An 18,827-nucleotide genomic window follows, 5' to 3' on the forward strand; every position below is an offset into this window, starting at 1 on the left:
AAAAGCCAAATACGAACAAAAGTTTGCTACCTGAGAAAATATTTTGGTATAAACACTATTAAATTAAAACTAAAATTTAATCCTGCTCTACAGATTAAGCCCTAGGTATGGTGTTCATACCTAGATTCTTAAAATCTAGTATAATTCTCAAGGCAAACTAGATATCCTTCACCTGTGCTATAAAAATGCTGGACTACAAGACAGATATCAGCCGTTACCGCATTTATAACTAGTACATTACATACATCACTACTTAGCCTGTGCACCATGTGTAGGTAGTCGTCACTTGAGCCATGTCTAGGGTTATCAGCATGATGATTAGCTGAGTTGCCAGATAGCGGACCAGAAACTTTGTTATCATGGATGTTTCTCAAGCCACCAGCAACAATAGGACTTGATACTGATGCTGGAATAAAACATTTTAAAAACATAAAAATCAACTAGAGGAATTCTTAGAAAATAATTACAAGAATATTTTAAACATATAGAAATTACAAAGAATATAATGAACATTTATGTGCTGATCTTGGATACATAGCAAGTTTGAAAAAAGCATGAGCTATTTAGGACCTTACATCAACAAATCAAAACCTAAACAAAACCACAAACACTGACAACAAATCTTAACACCATGATAGATGTCATTCTGACCCATTTTTAAAAAAAGTGTAACACCACAGACATGGGTAAAGCTCTCTATATTTGTGTTTTCTCTAGTCTCTTCTCTCTTTATCCCATAGGAAAGAACAGTTTGGATTCAGACCACTCTACTTATGCATGCACATCTTTATACTTTTATTGTAAGTAAATATATTCTCAAATAATATAAATAAGTACTGTTTTGAATATAATGTGCTAAATGGCTTGTTTCTAAATCCATTTACAACTTGCTTTTATTTTTTTCAGACAGGGCCTCATGTGGCCCAGGATGGCCTCAAACTTGATATGTAGCTAAGGCTTTCCTTGAGCTTCTGGTATTCCTTCCTCTACCTCCAAATGCTGGGATTACAAGCCTGTGCCACCACACCTAGTTTTATGCAGTGCTGGGGACAAAATCCAGGGCTTCATTAATTTCAGGTATATAACTTCTTTTTTCATTATGTATTATGCTGTGATTTTTCCATTTCGTATATATGCAATCTTAAGTTCATTTGTTTTGAATGAACAATTACATATATTTTGCTGTATAATGTACACAGTGTGTTCATTTTTATATGGGAACAGTTGGATTATTTAAACTACTGGGTGTTACTATTTATGATATATACATGAGTCTTTTTATAAATGTGCTTGTAACTTTAAAGACAGACTAGTAAATAAAATTACTAGTTACATATGTTTGTCTTTCTGAATACTTTCAAATAACTTTTACAAATTACTTCAGTCCCTTAATTCAACAGTAGTATGTGTAAATTCCCATTGCTTTATATACTTACCAACAATTTTTATGATTGAGGGTAAAAAATATTCTTGATAGCCATTTTACTTTACATTTATTAATTAGCAGCAAAGCCAAGACTTTTTCATTTATACTGTCACTCATATTCCCTGCTTATTACCAAGTCATAGAAAAGGTATCTACATTTTAAAAAAAGTTTTATAAAAATAAAATTTACTTTTACATATATAGTGGGTAAATGACCCAATTAAGCTTTCTTTCTTAATTGTCTCACCATAATTAAACAAATAACACCCTATTATATAATACACAACAGATACCATATATAATAATTTATATATTATATATAATACACAATTATATACTATACAGTGCATAATTAAGTATTATCTCCTAGTAAAATACACATGAAGTTTTCATTTGCTTTATGGGTATGTTTCTAGACACTTTATCACACTGCACTTTAGCATACATTTTTTTCCCCATGTCTGTTTTAACAGTACAACAGATTTGATTCCTGTTATATTGAGCTATTACAATACTCCTTTTAAAAATTATCCTATCCAAAAAGAGAGGCCAGCTGGATGTGTTAATTCATACCTTAAATCCAAGCAATTCAGAATCAGAGGCAGGCAGATCTCTGTGAGTTAGAGGCCATTCTGGTCTACAAAGCAAGTTCCAGGACAGCTATGGCTACATAGTGAGACCCTTTCTCCAGAGTAATCAGAAACCAAAACATAACAAAATGAAACCTCCCAAAAGAGGCCATGAATTTGAAAGAGGGGAGGCATATATGGGAGGGTTTAGATGGAGGAAAGGGAAGGGGAAGTGATGTAATCATAAAATAAAAACATCATGATAAACTGTTCTGCCAATTCTTAGACTTCTATTCTTTCATATGAAATTTTAGGAGTTGCCTCTGTTTCACAATACACTCTGCTTCAAATTTCTGGTAATGCTATACTGAATTAAAAGATTTGGAAAAAGCAATCTTTATCTCAATATTCTTATCTATGAGAGCAGCACATTTTTACTTTTTATCATGTTGTTAGCAAAGTTCATATACATCTTTCACTAATCACAAGACATCTTGCAGTTTTTGTTAGGAGTGTTACTGATAGTTAAAATAGTATCTGTAATTGCTTACTGATATGTAAAATATGGTTAATTACATTCAGGAACTACAAAGAATGCCTTTATTAAACATAATATCTTTTCTGTAGCGTCTTTTGAATTTTCACCAAAATATTTCTATACCCAAAGTGGTATTTCATTTCTTCCATTCACATGCATACATATGTAAGTATGTATATCCACACACCGACATTAGATATGTAGAAAGGTCATATGCAGCTCCCTCTATTGTGTAGGATACCCATTATCCACTAAGTTAGAGTGGAGTTCAGATACTCAGGTAAAAAAATTTTTTTAAAAAAAAAAATTTCTAATTTGCCACTATTAGATACCCTATAGCAAGATAAAGCCGTACCAATTTATTATCATTCGGTAATATTTTTGAAATAATGAATTAAATTGCTTTGAATGTTCTTTTGGTCCCTATGAAGGAGTTTACAAGATCCTCTTGTTCCTATCAATCTGAAGTAATAATTATATACTTTAAGTATTCCACAAATTCCTAACATATATCCAATTTTGTCATAAAGGCTGGTAACATTGAACAACTAAATTTTTAGAATTTTGTTTCCATGAACATGAATAACAGGATCACACTCTCCTCCTCATATTCTTCACCTTACCTAATTTTAGAATTCAATTATTATTTAATTTTATAAAATAAATTGGGAAAGTGCTGATGTGTTTCTTTTTTTTTTTGACAAAATAGTTAAGGATTTGAGCAACTCATCATTAAATGCTCTGGAAACCTGATTTAAAAAGGTGTTTTATCCCTTAGCCTTTTGAAAGAAAGTTTTAACTTACTGAGTGAGGTATTTATAAACTATGCAGACTGCTTTCCAGAGAATTTGTATAAACTTTTTTCCTTATTAAGAATGTAAACATTGCCTGATGGAGGTGCGCATGCCTTCTCCCAGCACTTGGGAGTTAGAGGCAGGCAGAACTCTGGGAGTTACAGACCAGTCTGGTCTACGAGAGCTAGTTCCAGAACAGGCACCAATGCTATACAGAGAAACCCAATCTCGAAAAACAAAACAAAAAAAAAGTAAAACATTTACCGATTCGATATAATTTTATTTCAATTTATAATATATTGGTTTACTTGTTACTTTAAGTTAATAACTATTTTAAATACGAGTTAAACTTTTCTGTATTTGTTGGCTGTTTAATAAATAAATTGCTTATTTTTAGTTCTTAAGGTAATTTTTGTCTTGTTCTTAAAAAAGTATATAAAAAATAAAAATATATAAAAAATAATAATGTAGTAACATATTTATGTTCTCATGAAGAAATTTTGGATAATCTCTCTTTTCTCAAATCTAGGTATTCAGTCTGCTCAGAAACAGGTTTTTCTCATTCGCTACTAAAATTTTGTAATTTTATTGTATAGATTATTTATCATTCTTAGATACTGATTTCAAGGAGTCATCTTTTGAATGAAAATTAAAACTATTACAACATTCCAAGAACAAGTATAAAGAAATCTTAAAAACAGAATCACCGGATGATGATCTCTCTATAAGATTACTAGAAAATAGGATATTTTTAGTATTAACCCAGATTATCTAGTAATTACAAAGTAAAAAAAAATACATGCTGTATTTAGATCAGTGAACACATCAGATGGTACTACCAGTCCTGTAGACTTCCAAATGTAATACATGACAAAGTATACATCACTTACAGAATATCCTTGCAAAACTCATATAACACATAAATCCCTTAAAACATGTTTTTAGCTGAAAGAATATATGAGAACAAACCAAGTCATATTATGAGAACACAGTAACGTCTGGAATATGACATAAAGACTGCTAAGGCCTCACTACACACAATTCAGAGCTAAGACTAGTCGATAGACCTGTCGTCCAGCTACTCAGGAGGAAGGAAAGTTCAAGGTAACCAGAGCAAGTTTACTGCCAGTTTGGGTAGCTTAAATTCTGCCTCAAAATAACAAGAAAAGACTGTAATTATTGTTCTTGAAAATTTGTTCTTTAAATATTTATTTAAAGAGTGTAAGAATTTGTACTGCTAATAAATTACTTAGTAGTTGTGAGACAGTATATTCTTTAAAAGATAATAGGTATAAACAAACGTTTTGACAATAAACTGAGAATAGTAAATCAACTCAGAAAATTCTGTATTAAAACCTCTAATTTTCTTTAGTTATAAATATGAAATAAAATGATACTGTAAGAAGAAACTCAACTAAAAGAGTTCTAAATTTCATAACAAAATATAACTACATAGTAACCTAATCAAAGACTCAATGACAATGCCTCATTTACTCCAAAGATAAATCACCAAAAATAATTTAATGTTTAAAATGATTTAAGCCACAGTTAAAATTTTGACAAAGTGAACATCATTTTGTTTATGCTTAAAAATTATTTTTAAAATGAGCTTGTTTGGAATTAAGGTTATTTAGGTATATCCAATATTTAAAGTAATTATTTAGGTAACAAACAACTTTCTTACCTTGCTGCATCTGTTGATGTGTTGTGTAACTTGAAGGATGGGAATATGGCATGTATCCTGCAGGGCTCTGTGGGGCATATGGACTAGGCACTGGGCTATTTTGTTGTGGCATAAATCTGTTCCCAGAGCTTGTCTGTGGTGGCACAAACCGGCTAAAACCCAAAACCCAAATGAAGTATATCAGGAAAAGAAATCAAAAGGCTATTTCTTGAAATTTAACTGTGACTAAGTTCTTTGGACTTCAATTTATGTATAAAATCTACACAAACAGAAAATAGCAAAATAATACATAAATTATTCACACTGATCATGAGTCACATCAAATAACTAAAAATTCACTTCTTTAACTACGTAAAAATCAGCATTCTACTTAGAAAAAACAATCTATGGCTCTTAAGGTCTGTTTTCCAAATTTTGTTATTTATAGAAAACCTACATCAAACATTACTTTTCTCTGTTTTAGGTGGTAATGCTGCTGGGAATTAACCCACTGAACCAAGGATTTTGTAAATTTTAGGTAAACACTCTACTAGTGAGCTACATTACCACCCCAAACATCATTTATTTTATCAAATATTTTTCTATGTGAAATTCAATTAATAAATTGGTAGTTTCTTTAGTTAATATATTATATTACAGTAATTCTACACTCAACATTTTTAGGTGAATGTTCATGAGTGCAGCTAAGCATGGAACTATTTTTAAATGTATATACTTGATATTCAATAGCATATTCACTCACCACAGAATTCAATATTTAATATATAACATATACATAACTATTTATTTACCTGGAGGGGCTATGTGAGATAGTGGTTTGTTGGTAATTGGAAGATGCAGGACTGTGCATGGAATTCTGAGAAAGTTTATACTGAGACATCATCATTCCTGTGCAATAGATAAAAAACACTATTATTTTCTTCTTACACTAAAGAGTTAACTCATTCTTTTAAAAGCATTTAAAAGTTCCTTTCTTCCATCCAGAAATAATTTTGTTTTGGGGAAGCAATATACAGCTACTAGGCAAACTAAATTTCAAGAACCATCGATTTCATTAAAACATAATTTTAATATAACTAGTCTAGTACTGAACATAGAGATGTTGCTCACAATTTTTAGAGAGCTAGGAATTGACACAGGACATCATACACTCTAGGCCGGTGTTAAAACTGAACTACACCCCCAACCTTATACACATCCCGTTAGCCTTTAGCCTTAGGACTAAGAAAAATTTTTAAGTCACTTCATCTAGCTTTTGTCAAAATTCTATATACTTCTTTTAATATAGGCCTCTAACTAGTTTATTGTTATTATATAGAAATGTTTTTTAGCATGTACCTCTCCTGTGCTTAGGTACTTAATTTCACCAAGTTAATTGTTTCACACCTAGGTTTTATTATTAATTTATCTATGGACCAAACATTTGAGTTCATGCAATTTCCATCCAAAACTCTATTAACAAAGCATGGTATTCATATGTCTTCTAAAATAACCTTTTGTTACTCAGTAAGGATTAAAAGAATATTTCATTAGTAAATGAAAACACGAGGACATCTTCATTTTCTTTTTTTTACAGTTTATTTTTATGTGTATGAGTGTCTGCCCACATGTACATATGTGTACCATATGTGTGCTAGGTCCCCTTGGAGGTCAGAAGAGGACACAGGATTTCCTGGTATAGGAATTAGATGTCAGCAACCATGTGGGTGCTCAGAACCTCTACAAGAGCAGCAGCAAGTGCTGTTACCAACTAGGCCATCTCTCCAGATCTAGCTTTTAGATTCTTCTATTTCTTTTCAAGCAGGACATTGCTTCTTGATTCATGCACAAATGGCATTTTGTTATTTAAAAAAAAAGCAGCAGAAAATTCAGTTAAATCAGAGATAAAATTCTGCAACTAACCCTGACTTTCTTATATGGCTTTTGGGAACTACGATCAAGTTAATATTTAAACTTTATTTCTTGCTGTTGACATGAAAAACAAAAGGTTTTTATGTTTATTTGCCAGTAGCACTGCAGAAGGAACGATAGCTCAACAATCAGTAGAATGATGTGAGGCCTCAAGACCACCTCAAAGACTATTAAACTATGAACATCAGTACGAAGCAGTTTTATTCCACAACTTAATAATTTAATGACTATAAATACTGTTCCTGGTTGTCCTTTTTGTTGTTGAATGGGGAAAGCAATGTCATAAGACAGAAATTAAAAAATTTCTTCCTCTCAATTAACAGTCATCACTTGGGTAAGTAAAGCTGAAACGACCAGTTTGAAAGTAACAACCATGTAAAAAAGGGGGCAAATAAAATCAGAACAGCTCTTTCTGATTACCCCAAGGTTCCAAAGACTATGATTACAGTGACGTGCATATAGTAAAATTGTTGTGTATGAATCACATTTGCATTTAACAACAAAAAGTTATCTTTCTAAGGATGGGATATGGCTCACTTGATAAAGTACTTGTTCTGTTAAAAAATAAATATGAGAGGCTTGAGTTTAGAACTCCAGTGATGTAGGAGGGTTGCTATCTGTTGCTTTCATTGGCTAATTAATAAAGAAAACTGCTTGGCCTGATAGGTCAGAACATAGGTAGGTGGGGAAGAAGAACAGAATGCTGGGAGGAAGAAGGCAGTGAGGCAGACGCCATGGAGCCAGCCGCCAGGTCAGACATGCTGAATCTTTCCCAGTAAAACACCAACTCGTGGTGCTACACAGATTATTAGAAATGGGTTAAACAAGATGTGAGAATTAGCCAATAAGAGGCTAGAACTAACAGGCCAGGCAGTGTTTAAAAGAATACAATTTGTGTATTGTTATTTTGGGTGTAAAGCTAACCATGTGGGAGCCGGGCTGGACAAAAAGCAGGCCTGCTTGCCTTATCACTACACTCTGGTACCAAAATAAAGAGCTTGTTGTGGCCACACACTTCTAACTCTAGCGCTGGGGTAGGTTGTAAGAGTGAAGACAGGCGAGTCCCTGAAATTCAGTAGCCAGCTAGCTTATGCTAGAAGATAAGTTTCAGATTCAGTTAGAGATTCTGTCTCAAAATATGAAAGATGCAAAGTGATTGTTGTGACATGTACACACACACATGTACAAGCACATATGCACAAACCCACAACATAATAAATATCCACATAAATTATCCTTTGTTTTTAAAAATGACAACAGTATTTGTTGTTTTAAAAATTCTACTTTTCCTTTTCACAAAATAGGATATATAGCAATATACAATAATTATACATTTTAACTAAAAATGTATACAAAATCAAACAAAATGTATAACTTAAATAAGGTGAATGCTGTAAAACCTTTTATTATAGTATTTAATATCCAAATTTATACTTAAAAATATAGATTACAAAAAATGTAGCACTAGTATCCTTGAATCATTTTATTTATCCAAAATTATATTTACATTCTCTTAACCTTATTAATTCTACTAGGCCTTCTTTTAAAGTTCTATTCTCATTATTTAGGAGGGGGAGAAGAGTGGGGGGAGGGGAGGGAAATGGGAGGCTGGGAGGAGGCGGAAACTTTTTTTTCTTATTCTCAATAAAAAAAAAAGAAATAGTTTATGCATATGTTTTTGTGTCTACATTTGAATGTAGCTGTCTGCAAAAGTCAAAAGAAGGTATTAGATCCCTTGGAAATGGATTACAAAAGCCCAAAGCAGAAACAAAGAATAGTATATGCTTTTAATTAACATCTGGGCCATTTCTTCAGTTTCCTGTAGTGATATTTCATTTGTATTTTAATAAATAAAGCTTGCCTGGAGATCAGAGAGTAAAACAGCCCCAATTGTCAGCCTTACAGACCAGGAAGTGGTGACACACACCTTTAATCATAGCCCTGGAGAGGAACATAAAACAGGAGGGGACAGCTCTCACACACGGTCTCATTCTAAAGTTTCTTGGAGGTAGGACTGCCATTTCACACTGAGGTAGAGGTAAGAGCCAGTGGCCTTGTCTTTCTGACCTTCAGGATAAACCCCAATATCTGTTTCTGAGATTTTATTAATCATGCTACAGTTTTCTATTTTTTTTTAAATCAACACTAACTTTATATTCTCCTTTAGCCCCAGCACTTTCAGAATGCATAGCTTTATTTCCTTTCATCACTGTTTAATGGATCTGGTTAATCCACAGCCATGCTCTGTATATCTGTTTTCAACTGAGAGGTAAGAGGAGCATAGCTGAGTTGTGAGGAATAGGTAGGAAATATGTTAATTGTTTTAACAAAACAAACAAAATAAAACAAAAAATTCAATTCACATAGAAAAATATAAACAAAATAAAACAGTATTATTTAAAAATATTCATATACAAAAAAGAACTAGGAAACATAATAGAAAGCTGCATGGAGACATTGCTGAAAAGAAAGCTAGAATGAATCTGATGATATTTTTTAAAAAGTGAACCAATTAGCTATAACTTGGACCTTTCAGAATTGCCTAAATTATTCCTAGTTTAACCTTGAGAGTCGAGGATAAACTTGGATTTGCTAAACACAGCTAAATTCTAGAAGACAATGTTTCTTTAGCTTTTAGGTACAGTTAAATACATAATAACAATGATATCTGTGATAGATACTAAAATTTAACCCGCCTTATAATACTTAGAATAAATAAAAGCTTTGTTACTAACAATATTAACTGAGTTTTACTGGTAAGGCAAAATGAGTATTATGTCAATTCATAGATAACCATGAACACTGTTACTAAAAATAACAATATATCTATAAAATATATGCTCAAATGTTTTCATATATTTTCGTTACTGAAAGATTTCTTCCAAACTTTCTAATTTTCTAAAAGCAAAATTTCTAAAGTTCACTTAATAAATACATTTCAAGATACCTTAAAAACAACCTCAAAATTATAATTTCCAAGGAATTTAATTACATATTAAACCACAAGACTAATTACTAAGTTTCCTTCTCGCTCTTGTCTTGATGCAAAATATAAACAGACATTTATAGGTGAAAAGCCAGCTAGTTAAAGACACTTGAATTTAATCATGTGTAAAACAAGTTCTGATACAGTATCCACAAACATGCACTATAAAAAAAGAACCTCACCACTTTGTACATATCTGTTCTGCATGCTTTTCTCCCTGAAGACATTTGGACTCCTTGCCAGGACGGCCTGCAACAAGACTGGTATATCACCTTCTGGGTCATCGCTCCCAAGGTTATCTTTCAGTTCTCTGGCATTGAAAAAAAATTATAAGCATGAGTATTTTCTTAAGAAGACTTATAGAATAAAATCATATACTTCAGTAGGCCCAAGGCATAGGTTTTCCCAGAAGAAAGGAAATTATCAAAAACAACAGAGAGGAGTGACTATAGACAACAACCACACTTCATTTTTCTAGGGCATGGGAAAGGAAAACTGAAACCATAATCTTACAAAACAACACGATTATTTGAATTTTCATGTCAATTTTAAGAAAGAAAAGCAGGGTCTATTGCATACTAATAATTAACAGATACAGAAGTGTTGATAATGTTAAGAAGCTACTATTTGAACTTGGAATATTTGTTTTGTTTGGTTTGGTTTTTGAGACAGGCTTTTTCTATGTAACAGTCCTGGCTGTCCTGGCTCTTGTAGACCAGGCTGGCCTCAAACTCACAGAGAGTCGCCTGTCTCTGCCTCCCAAGTGCTGGGATTAAAGGCGTGTGCACCACCAGTACCCAGCTGGACTTGGAATATTTTAACTCTCCCTTATGTCTGAACATGAAAAGAATGTGACTTTCTTGGAACTGTTCTCTCAATAAAATAACCAATGTTACAATATTGATTAAGAGAAGGTTAACATACATGTTATGTGATTTTTCTATCTTACACTGGTTTTTCAAATAAAGTCATAGTACGAGGCAGAACCAAATAAGTGATAAAAATAAACACAGTAGCAATTCTTAGAAAACATCTCAGTAATTGGCAAATTAGACAGGGACTGTTTGGAAACAGTGTCTTCATTTTTTTCCATTCAAATACTAAGCCTAACCCTGCTTAGTTTCTGAGCTCAGTGGGCACTGCGTGTGTTCATGAAGGAATGGCAATGGACTCTATTTTGTTTTCTATATTACCACTGCTCTATACCCTGCTTCAACTTGGTAGAAGTAGAGAACTGATCTCTGAAAGTTGTCCTTTGACCTCCAAAAACTCACACACCCTGGCACATACATGGGCAAACACAGAAACTCATTGGATCCAACAATAATGACCTAAAATATGGCACCCAACAGAGACTCAATAAATTCCTGGGAATATCTTAAAGAAACTTCCTATATAATAAATCCTAATTTTTTTACATGCCTTTCCCTTACCTCTTTAAATATTCAGAAACCACTGCATAGTATGTATAGGCATAAGCAACTGTGTAATATCTAGAAAATGGAATTTCTAGAGTAATTAAAACATGAACATTATAGTTCCTTCTGGTTTGTAAGCAGCCATTTCTTAGTTTCTTCACCAGAAAAGTCACATTTAATAAGTTCAACTAGTCAACTTGGAAATTGTCCCTCAAATATGTACTGCATCTAATATGCTTCATCTTTTCCCTAAATCTTTAAACTTGAAAAATTAATTATAAATGGTATACATGGAAGTTTATATGAGTACTATTTAATAGTAGGTTATAATGGTATGAAAGTGACAGATCTTACTTGAGAAAAGCTTGTTATTATATGTGTGCATGTACAGGTATGTGCATGTCATGACACACATACAGGGCTGGTAGATCTCTACTTTTACCTTCATGTCTATTCTGGGAACGGAACTTAGGTCCTATCAGGTTTGAGTGACATTTACTTTAGTCACTGAGTCCTCTCTCTGCACCCAGATGTTACTGTTAAATACATTCTGTGCTGTTTAGCTTGTAAAGTATGCATTACTTTTGGATTGAAAAACATATTAAGTACACCCTCATTGTTTAGCTCAATTTTATTTTTAAAATTCTACTACATGAAAACACACATTTATGTTGAAATGCTATAGTCAGTTCCAAGAAAAAGAAACATTTTACTTCCCAAGGAGTTAATTATACTCAGAATTGTATTCCAGTGTCTAGAAATTTACTAGATTACTCCAATACTATGAGAAAAAAGAAGATAAGTTTTATGAGCACATTTAAATCTTTATGCAGATGTTATCAGTATCATTTCCGTAAGTTGAAAAGATCTGCATCAATGGGTATGGGTCAAAACTATTGTCACAAATCGACTATGGCCTACCTAAATCTCTTTAATGTCTCTTCAAAATTGGCTATAATCTCACTTGGCTACTGACATTTTCTTTTCTTCCTTTTTAGAGAGAGGGTTTCACTAGGTAGCCCTGACTGGCCTGGAATTTGTTATGTAGACCAGACTGGCCTAAGACTCAAAGAGATCTGCCTGCCTCTGTCTCTGGATGCTGGGATTAACGGCATAAGCCACCACTCCTGGTCGGGTACTGACATTAAAAACAATGTATGAACTTGCGTGATAACTCAAGACATATTCTAGTCCTTGCAAGGTTGGCAAGAAAAGGACAGTTGGTCCAAGGTCAGACTGGGTTTTAAGGTGAAGCTGTCTCAAAAACCAAAGGTAGGTTGTGGATATAACTTTACTATCAGTGCATACCTATCATATATGAGACCCTGGAACTGAGTCCCAGCACCACATAAGCCGAGCATGGCGGCGCATGAAATACTCAAGAAAAGGTAGCAGAACATCAGCTGCACGGCAAATTCAAGGCCAGCCTGGGATTCACGAGACCCACCACAAACAATAACCTCCCTGCCCCAATATGAATCTGAATGCTTGGGAAATTACTTAAAAAGGAATGCTGATTTTTCTTAGCAAGACAAAAACGTTTTACTTTTGAATATAAAATTGATTGTACTTACATGTGATCTGTTGATACCTGGTTGAGACTATGGACAAGCTGTGAAACCAAACTGTCATCCCTACAGGCCAAAAGGCAGTTCACCTCTTCTGCTATTCGTGAGTTAAAGAGGAGGCTCTTTGTAGTTGTTGCAGGTAAAGGAGATGGAAGAGGCAGCTGGTTCAGGACTATTCAAGGGAAAAGCAGATTATTAGAAATTGACTGACTATAAGAAGTCTTTCTATACATATGTGTGCTTATATAAATTTTAGGACTAAAAATAAGTTATAAGTATCAATGTGACAAACGACTGAAAAACATTACTCTTCACTCTGAAAAAAATCTCAATTAACCCAAGAAATCAGCCCTCTCAAAACACCACAGGCCACTGCAAACCACAGTACTAGAAATTACTTAGCTTCTTTGTAGTCATGCTTAATTTTCATTTAGAAACGTGAATGAACTAAATAGAACACAACTTTGAGACATAATGTTGGAAGGTAACTTATCTACAAGATGGATCAGATTAGTAGCACTCTCAAGACAAATAAACCAAGAACACTACCTGACTCTATAGTACACTGATATGCAATATAGTTTTAAAAGCTTAAGAATAGACAAAAACAAATAGCTCACAGTAGAATATTCAGAGTACAACATTCCTAAAGATGAATAAAAATTCCTGCCATAAATTCCTAAACAGTTCTTTTTTCCACTCTACTCTAAACAGCAAACAAACAAAAATAAATATTTTGCAGCTTAAATTATACTATTTAATGTTAGCACATTTAATGAGGATTTGTTAATTTGTCTAAAGGTTAAAAAATTCCAACTAAAATATCAGGTATCACGCTTTTGGAGTAATTTCAAACCAACTCCATAGTGTAAGTATCACACTGCTCTCACCAATAGGCAACATGCTATTCAAAACCCAGCACCACTAGAATTTAGGTAAGATGGGCTCTCAAGTTCTCACTGCTGGAGAGCAATTTCAGGTGCTACTTTTATAAATGCATTCTAAAAAAGTCCTTATTCTTATTTGTCAACACGTTTCTTTAGTTTTGACATTTCTTAAAGTTTTGTGTCATGTTTTAAAAGTCTTTAGGAAACAGAAATTAATTTATATATTAGATAGCAATATTAATTTTGCTATTCCCACAGGTACAACAACCTGTTTTTCCGTTCTTTACAACATTAAAGATAATTTCAAGTGTCTCTAAAATTGAATGTTCGCAAACAACAAAACTTAAATTAGATAAATTATCCAAACTTACGGTCTGTGAGACTAGCGATCCCCGCAAGAGTAGTTATGGGGACATGGGGCATATCCCCATTCATCCTGAAGTTCTGGAATGGTGTTGCCTAGGAAAGTACTTAGTTCAGGTGCCAGCTGTCATTACTTTCCATTTCCCAAACTCTGCAACACACACACAAAAGAAAACCACATATTATTTGTGGAACTATGTCAAATATATGACTAGTATAAGGATGCTTAATCATTTAAAAACTAAAAATCTCAGCTTCTATTTGTTCAATCTATTTAACAAGTCATCTATATATACCACAATCAAAGAATATGCCACCAGCCTGGTCTACAAAGCTAGTTCCAGGACAGCTAGGACTGTTACACATAGAAACCCTGTGTTGAAAAACAAACAAACAAACAAACAAAAAACCTCATCACTCAACTATATTAATTTCACAGGAATCTAAGAGTATGAAGAGTATAAATTGGTAGAAATACTTAGAAATTTCACTATACTTATTAAGAGTAATCTGTAGAAATACTACTTTCTACTAGAAAGAGCAGCCAGTGCTCTTACCTAGAAATGCTATTTTTTCATAGACTTGTCACTTTCTAACAAAAATTATTTATATGACAACAGAAATAAATATTAATACAAAAGCAAAATATCCATTATGATACTAATAAATAAATCAACAAATTATACTAAGTAATAAAGATCTTAAGAATGCCTTGTGGTTTAATGAAAGATTGCTTAGTTACAAGATACTACTTCAAGTTAGTTTACTATAATGAGTCTGAAGAACCTTTAAGTACTTGCCAAGGATTTTTTTTTGGGGGGGGGGACTCCTTTTTAAAAAAATTCATTAATTTCCCTTAAAATTTTATGATTCCTTCATGCAAAGAAAATAAAAGCAAATAAAACAAGTGGCAAAAATTATAATAATATTCAAATTGGTATGGGCCTGCAATAGAATATCTGCTGGCAGATTTTGTGGAAGACTTTGTATTTTACAGCAAACTGTAATGCACATGTAATCTTGCCTCAAGAATTTCACTTTTAGAAAGCATCTTGGCTAGCCTGGGTTTTTTGTTTTTCCATATGAAGTTGATTATTGTTCTCTCAAGGACTGTGAAGTATTGTGTTGGAATTTTAATGGGGATTGCATTGAATCTATATTGTCTTCAGTAAGATTGCCATTTTTACTATGATGATCCTTCCTATCCAAGAGCATGGGAGATCTTTCCATTTTCTGGTATCTTCTTCAATTTCTTTCTTCAAAGACTTAAAGTTCTTGTCAAATAGGTCTTTCACTTCTTTGGTTAGTGTTACCCAAGATATTTTCTTTGATTTGTGGCTATTCTGAAAGGTGACGTTTCTCTGATTTCCCTCTCCACTTCTTTATCCTTTGTGTATAGAGGGCTACTAATTTTTTTGAGTTGATCTTTTATCCTGCCACATCATTGAAGGTATTTATCAACTGTATGATCTGGTAGAATTTTTTTGGGTCACTTATGTATACTATCATACCATCTGCAAATAACAAACGTTTGACTTCTTCCTTTCCAATTTTAATCCCCTTGATCGCCTTATGTTGTCTTATTGCTATTGCTAAAACTTAAAGAACTATGTGCAACAGTGGACAGCCTTGCTGTCTTGTTCCTGATTTTAGTGGAATCGCTTTGAGTTTCTCTCCATTTAATTTGATGTTAGCTGTCGGCTTGCTGTATATTGCCTTTATTATAGTAAGATATGATCCTTGTATCCCTAATCTCTCCAAGACCTTTATCATGAAGAGGTGTTGAATTTTGTCAAATGCTTTTTCAGCATCTAATGAAATGATAATATGTTTTTTTTTCTTTCAGTTTATTTATATGATGGATTACATTGATAGATTTTTGTATGTTGAACCAGCCCTGCATCTCTAGGATGAAGACTACTTGATCATGATGAAAACAATCCTATACAATAAAGGATCTTCTGGAGGCATTACCATCCTGACATCAAGCTCTATTACAGAGCTACAGTAATGGAGACAGCTTGGTATTGGCATAAAAACAGAGATGTTGACCAATAGAATAGAAGACCCAGATAGTAATCCACACATCTATGAACACCTGATTTTTGACAAAGAAGCTAAAATTATACAATGGAAAAAAGAAAGCATCTTCAACAAATGGTGCTGGCATAACTGGATGTCCACCTGTAGAAGAATGAAAATAGATCCATATCTATTGCCATCACAAAACTCAAGTCCAAATGGATTAATGACCTCAATATAAATCTGACCACACTGAACCTGACAGAAGAGAAAGTGAGAAGTAGCCTTCAATGCATGGACAGAGGAGACAACTTCCTAAATATAACCCTAGTAGCACAGACAATAAGAGCAACAATAAATAAATGGGACCTCCTGAAACTGAAAAGCTTCTGTAAAGCAAAGGACACAGTCAATAAGACAAAAAAAAGGCAGCCTACTGAATGCGAAAAAAATCTTCACCAACCAACCCCACATCACACAAAGGTCTGATCTCCAAAATATATAAAGAACTCAAGAAATTAGACATTAAAATTCTAAATAACCTAATTAAAAATGATGAACTGAACTAAACAGAGAATTCTCAAGAATTCTCTCAAGAAGAATTTCAAATGGCTAAAAGATACTTAAGGACATGTTCAACTTCCTTAGCTATCACGGAAAACGCAAATTAAAACAACTTTGAGATACCATCTTACACTTGTCAGAATGGCTAAGATCAAAAACACTAATGATAGCCTATGCTGGAGAGGATGTGGAGTAAGGGGAACACTCATCCATTGTTGGCGGGAATGCAAACTTGTGCAACCACTTAGGAAATCAGTGTGGCGGTTTCTCAGAAAACTAGGAATCAACCTACCTCAGGATCCAGAATACCACTCTTGGGGATATACCCAAAAGGTGCTCAATCATACTACAAAAACATTTGTTCAACTATGTTCATAGCAGCATTATTTGTAAACGCCAGAACCTGGAAACAACCTAGAAGCCCCTCAACTGAAGAATGGATAAAGAAAGTGTGGCACATCTACACATTAAAGTACTACTTAGCGGTAAAAAACGGTATCTTGAATTTTGCATGCAAATGGATGGCATTAGAAAACACTCTCCTGAGTTAGGTAACCCAGACCCAAAAAAAAAAAAAAAACCGAATGTGGTACATACTCACTCATAAGAGGATACTACTCATAAACAAAGGTCATTGCGTCTATAGTTCATGATCCGAGAGAAGCTAAGTAATAAGGTGAACCCAAAGAAAAACATATATAAATCCACCTGTAAATTAGAAACAGACAAGATTGCCTGACAAAATTTGGGAGCATGGGGGTAGAGGGTAGAAGAAAGGGGAGAAGGGGAGGGTTGAGGAGAACTTGAGGGAATGGAATAGTCGAGATGGAGGAAGGACAGATATGAGAGCAAGGAAAGATATCTTGATTGAGGGAACCATTATGGGGTTAGCAAGAAACTCTAGAAAAATGCCCAGGAATCCACAAGGATGAACCCCAGGTAAGACCCTAAGCAATATAGGAGAGGGTGTCTGAACTGGCTTTGCCATGTAGTCAGACTGATGTTTATCTTAAATATCACCATAGAACCTTTATCCAACAACTGGTGGAAACAGAGGCAAAGACCCACATCGGAGCACTGGACTGAGCTCCCAAGGTCCAGTTGAAGAGTAGAAGGAGTGAGAGTATGAGCAAGGAAGTCAAGACCATGAGGGGTTCATCCACTGAGACAGTTTGCCTGAGCTAATAGGAGCTCACCAACTCCAACTGGACTGGGAGTGAATAAACATGGGATCAAACTAATCACTCTGCATGTGGTTGACAGTTGGGGCTGACTGAGGCACCACTGATAGTGACACTGGGATGTCTCTACTGCATGTACTGGCTGTTTGGGATCCTATTCTCTTTGGATGTATACCTTGCTCAACTTCGATAAAGGGCCTTGAACTTTCCACAGGGCAGGGTGCATTGCCCTCTCTTAGGATTGAAGGGGGTGGGGTGGGAGAATGTTGAGGGAGTGGGAATTTGGATTGGTATTTTTTATAGTAATAATAATAAAAGAAAGTATCTTGAACATGGGTGAAAGATAACCCAGTCTGTAAAGCCTGCAGCACAATCATAAGGACTTGAAAATAACCTCAGCACTTGTGTAAAAACCAACACACATATTGTAGAGTGCTAGAAAAATGCTCAGCTGTTAAGAGCATTTGCTGCTCTTCCATGGGACCTTCCAAACACCCACATTGGGGGACTCACTCTAACTCCATAGTAGTCTACTCTCTTCTGGCTTCACAGACACATATGCATATATACTTGATATGGGAGTGATTTCTTACTAATAAAGAAACTGCCTAGGCCCATTTGATAGGCCAACCCTTAGGTAGGCAGAGAAAACAACAGGATTCTGGGAGAAAGAAGCTGAGTCAGGGAGTCGCCATGATTCTCCCACTCCAGGCAGACACAGGTTAAGATCTTTCCTGGTAAGCCAGCTAGTGGGCTACACAGATTATTAGAAATGGGTTAGATTAATATGTAAGAGCTAGCCAATAAGAGGATACAGATAACGGGCCAGGCAGTGTTTAAAAGAATACAGTTTCCGTGTAATTATTTCGGGGCATAAGCTAGCCATGCCGGCGGCCGGGTGCCAGGGACGCAGCCT

General features: G+C 34.2%; 1 protein-coding gene across 2 annotated transcripts in view; it reads right to left on the reverse strand.

Moving 5' to 3' along the window:
• Nipbl (NIPBL cohesin loading factor) overlaps positions 1-18,827 on the reverse strand; it is a 168,621-nt gene that overhangs the window by 84,208 nt on the left and 65,586 nt on the right. For both annotated transcript variants that reach the window (XM_050138973.1, XM_050138974.1), the window contains exons 2-7: positions 14,153-14,295; positions 12,901-13,066; positions 10,091-10,218; positions 5,803-5,899; positions 5,012-5,163; positions 246-406 (exon numbers count right to left, since the gene is read on the reverse strand). In XM_050138973.1, coding sequence (XP_049994930.1) covers positions 246-406; positions 5,012-5,163; positions 5,803-5,899; positions 10,091-10,218; positions 12,901-13,066; positions 14,153-14,216 — 768 coding nt within the window. In that variant the 5' untranslated portion in view covers positions 14,217-14,295. The remainder of the gene's footprint in view (positions 1-245; positions 407-5,011; positions 5,164-5,802; positions 5,900-10,090; positions 10,219-12,900; positions 13,067-14,152; positions 14,296-18,827) is intronic.

This window comes from Alexandromys fortis, unplaced genomic scaffold (genome assembly GCF_014885135.2).
Source record: "Alexandromys fortis isolate MF-2015 unplaced genomic scaffold, M_Fortis_MF-2015_v1.1 scaffold_37, whole genome shotgun sequence".
NCBI lineage: Eukaryota > Metazoa > Chordata > Mammalia > Rodentia > Cricetidae > Alexandromys > Alexandromys fortis.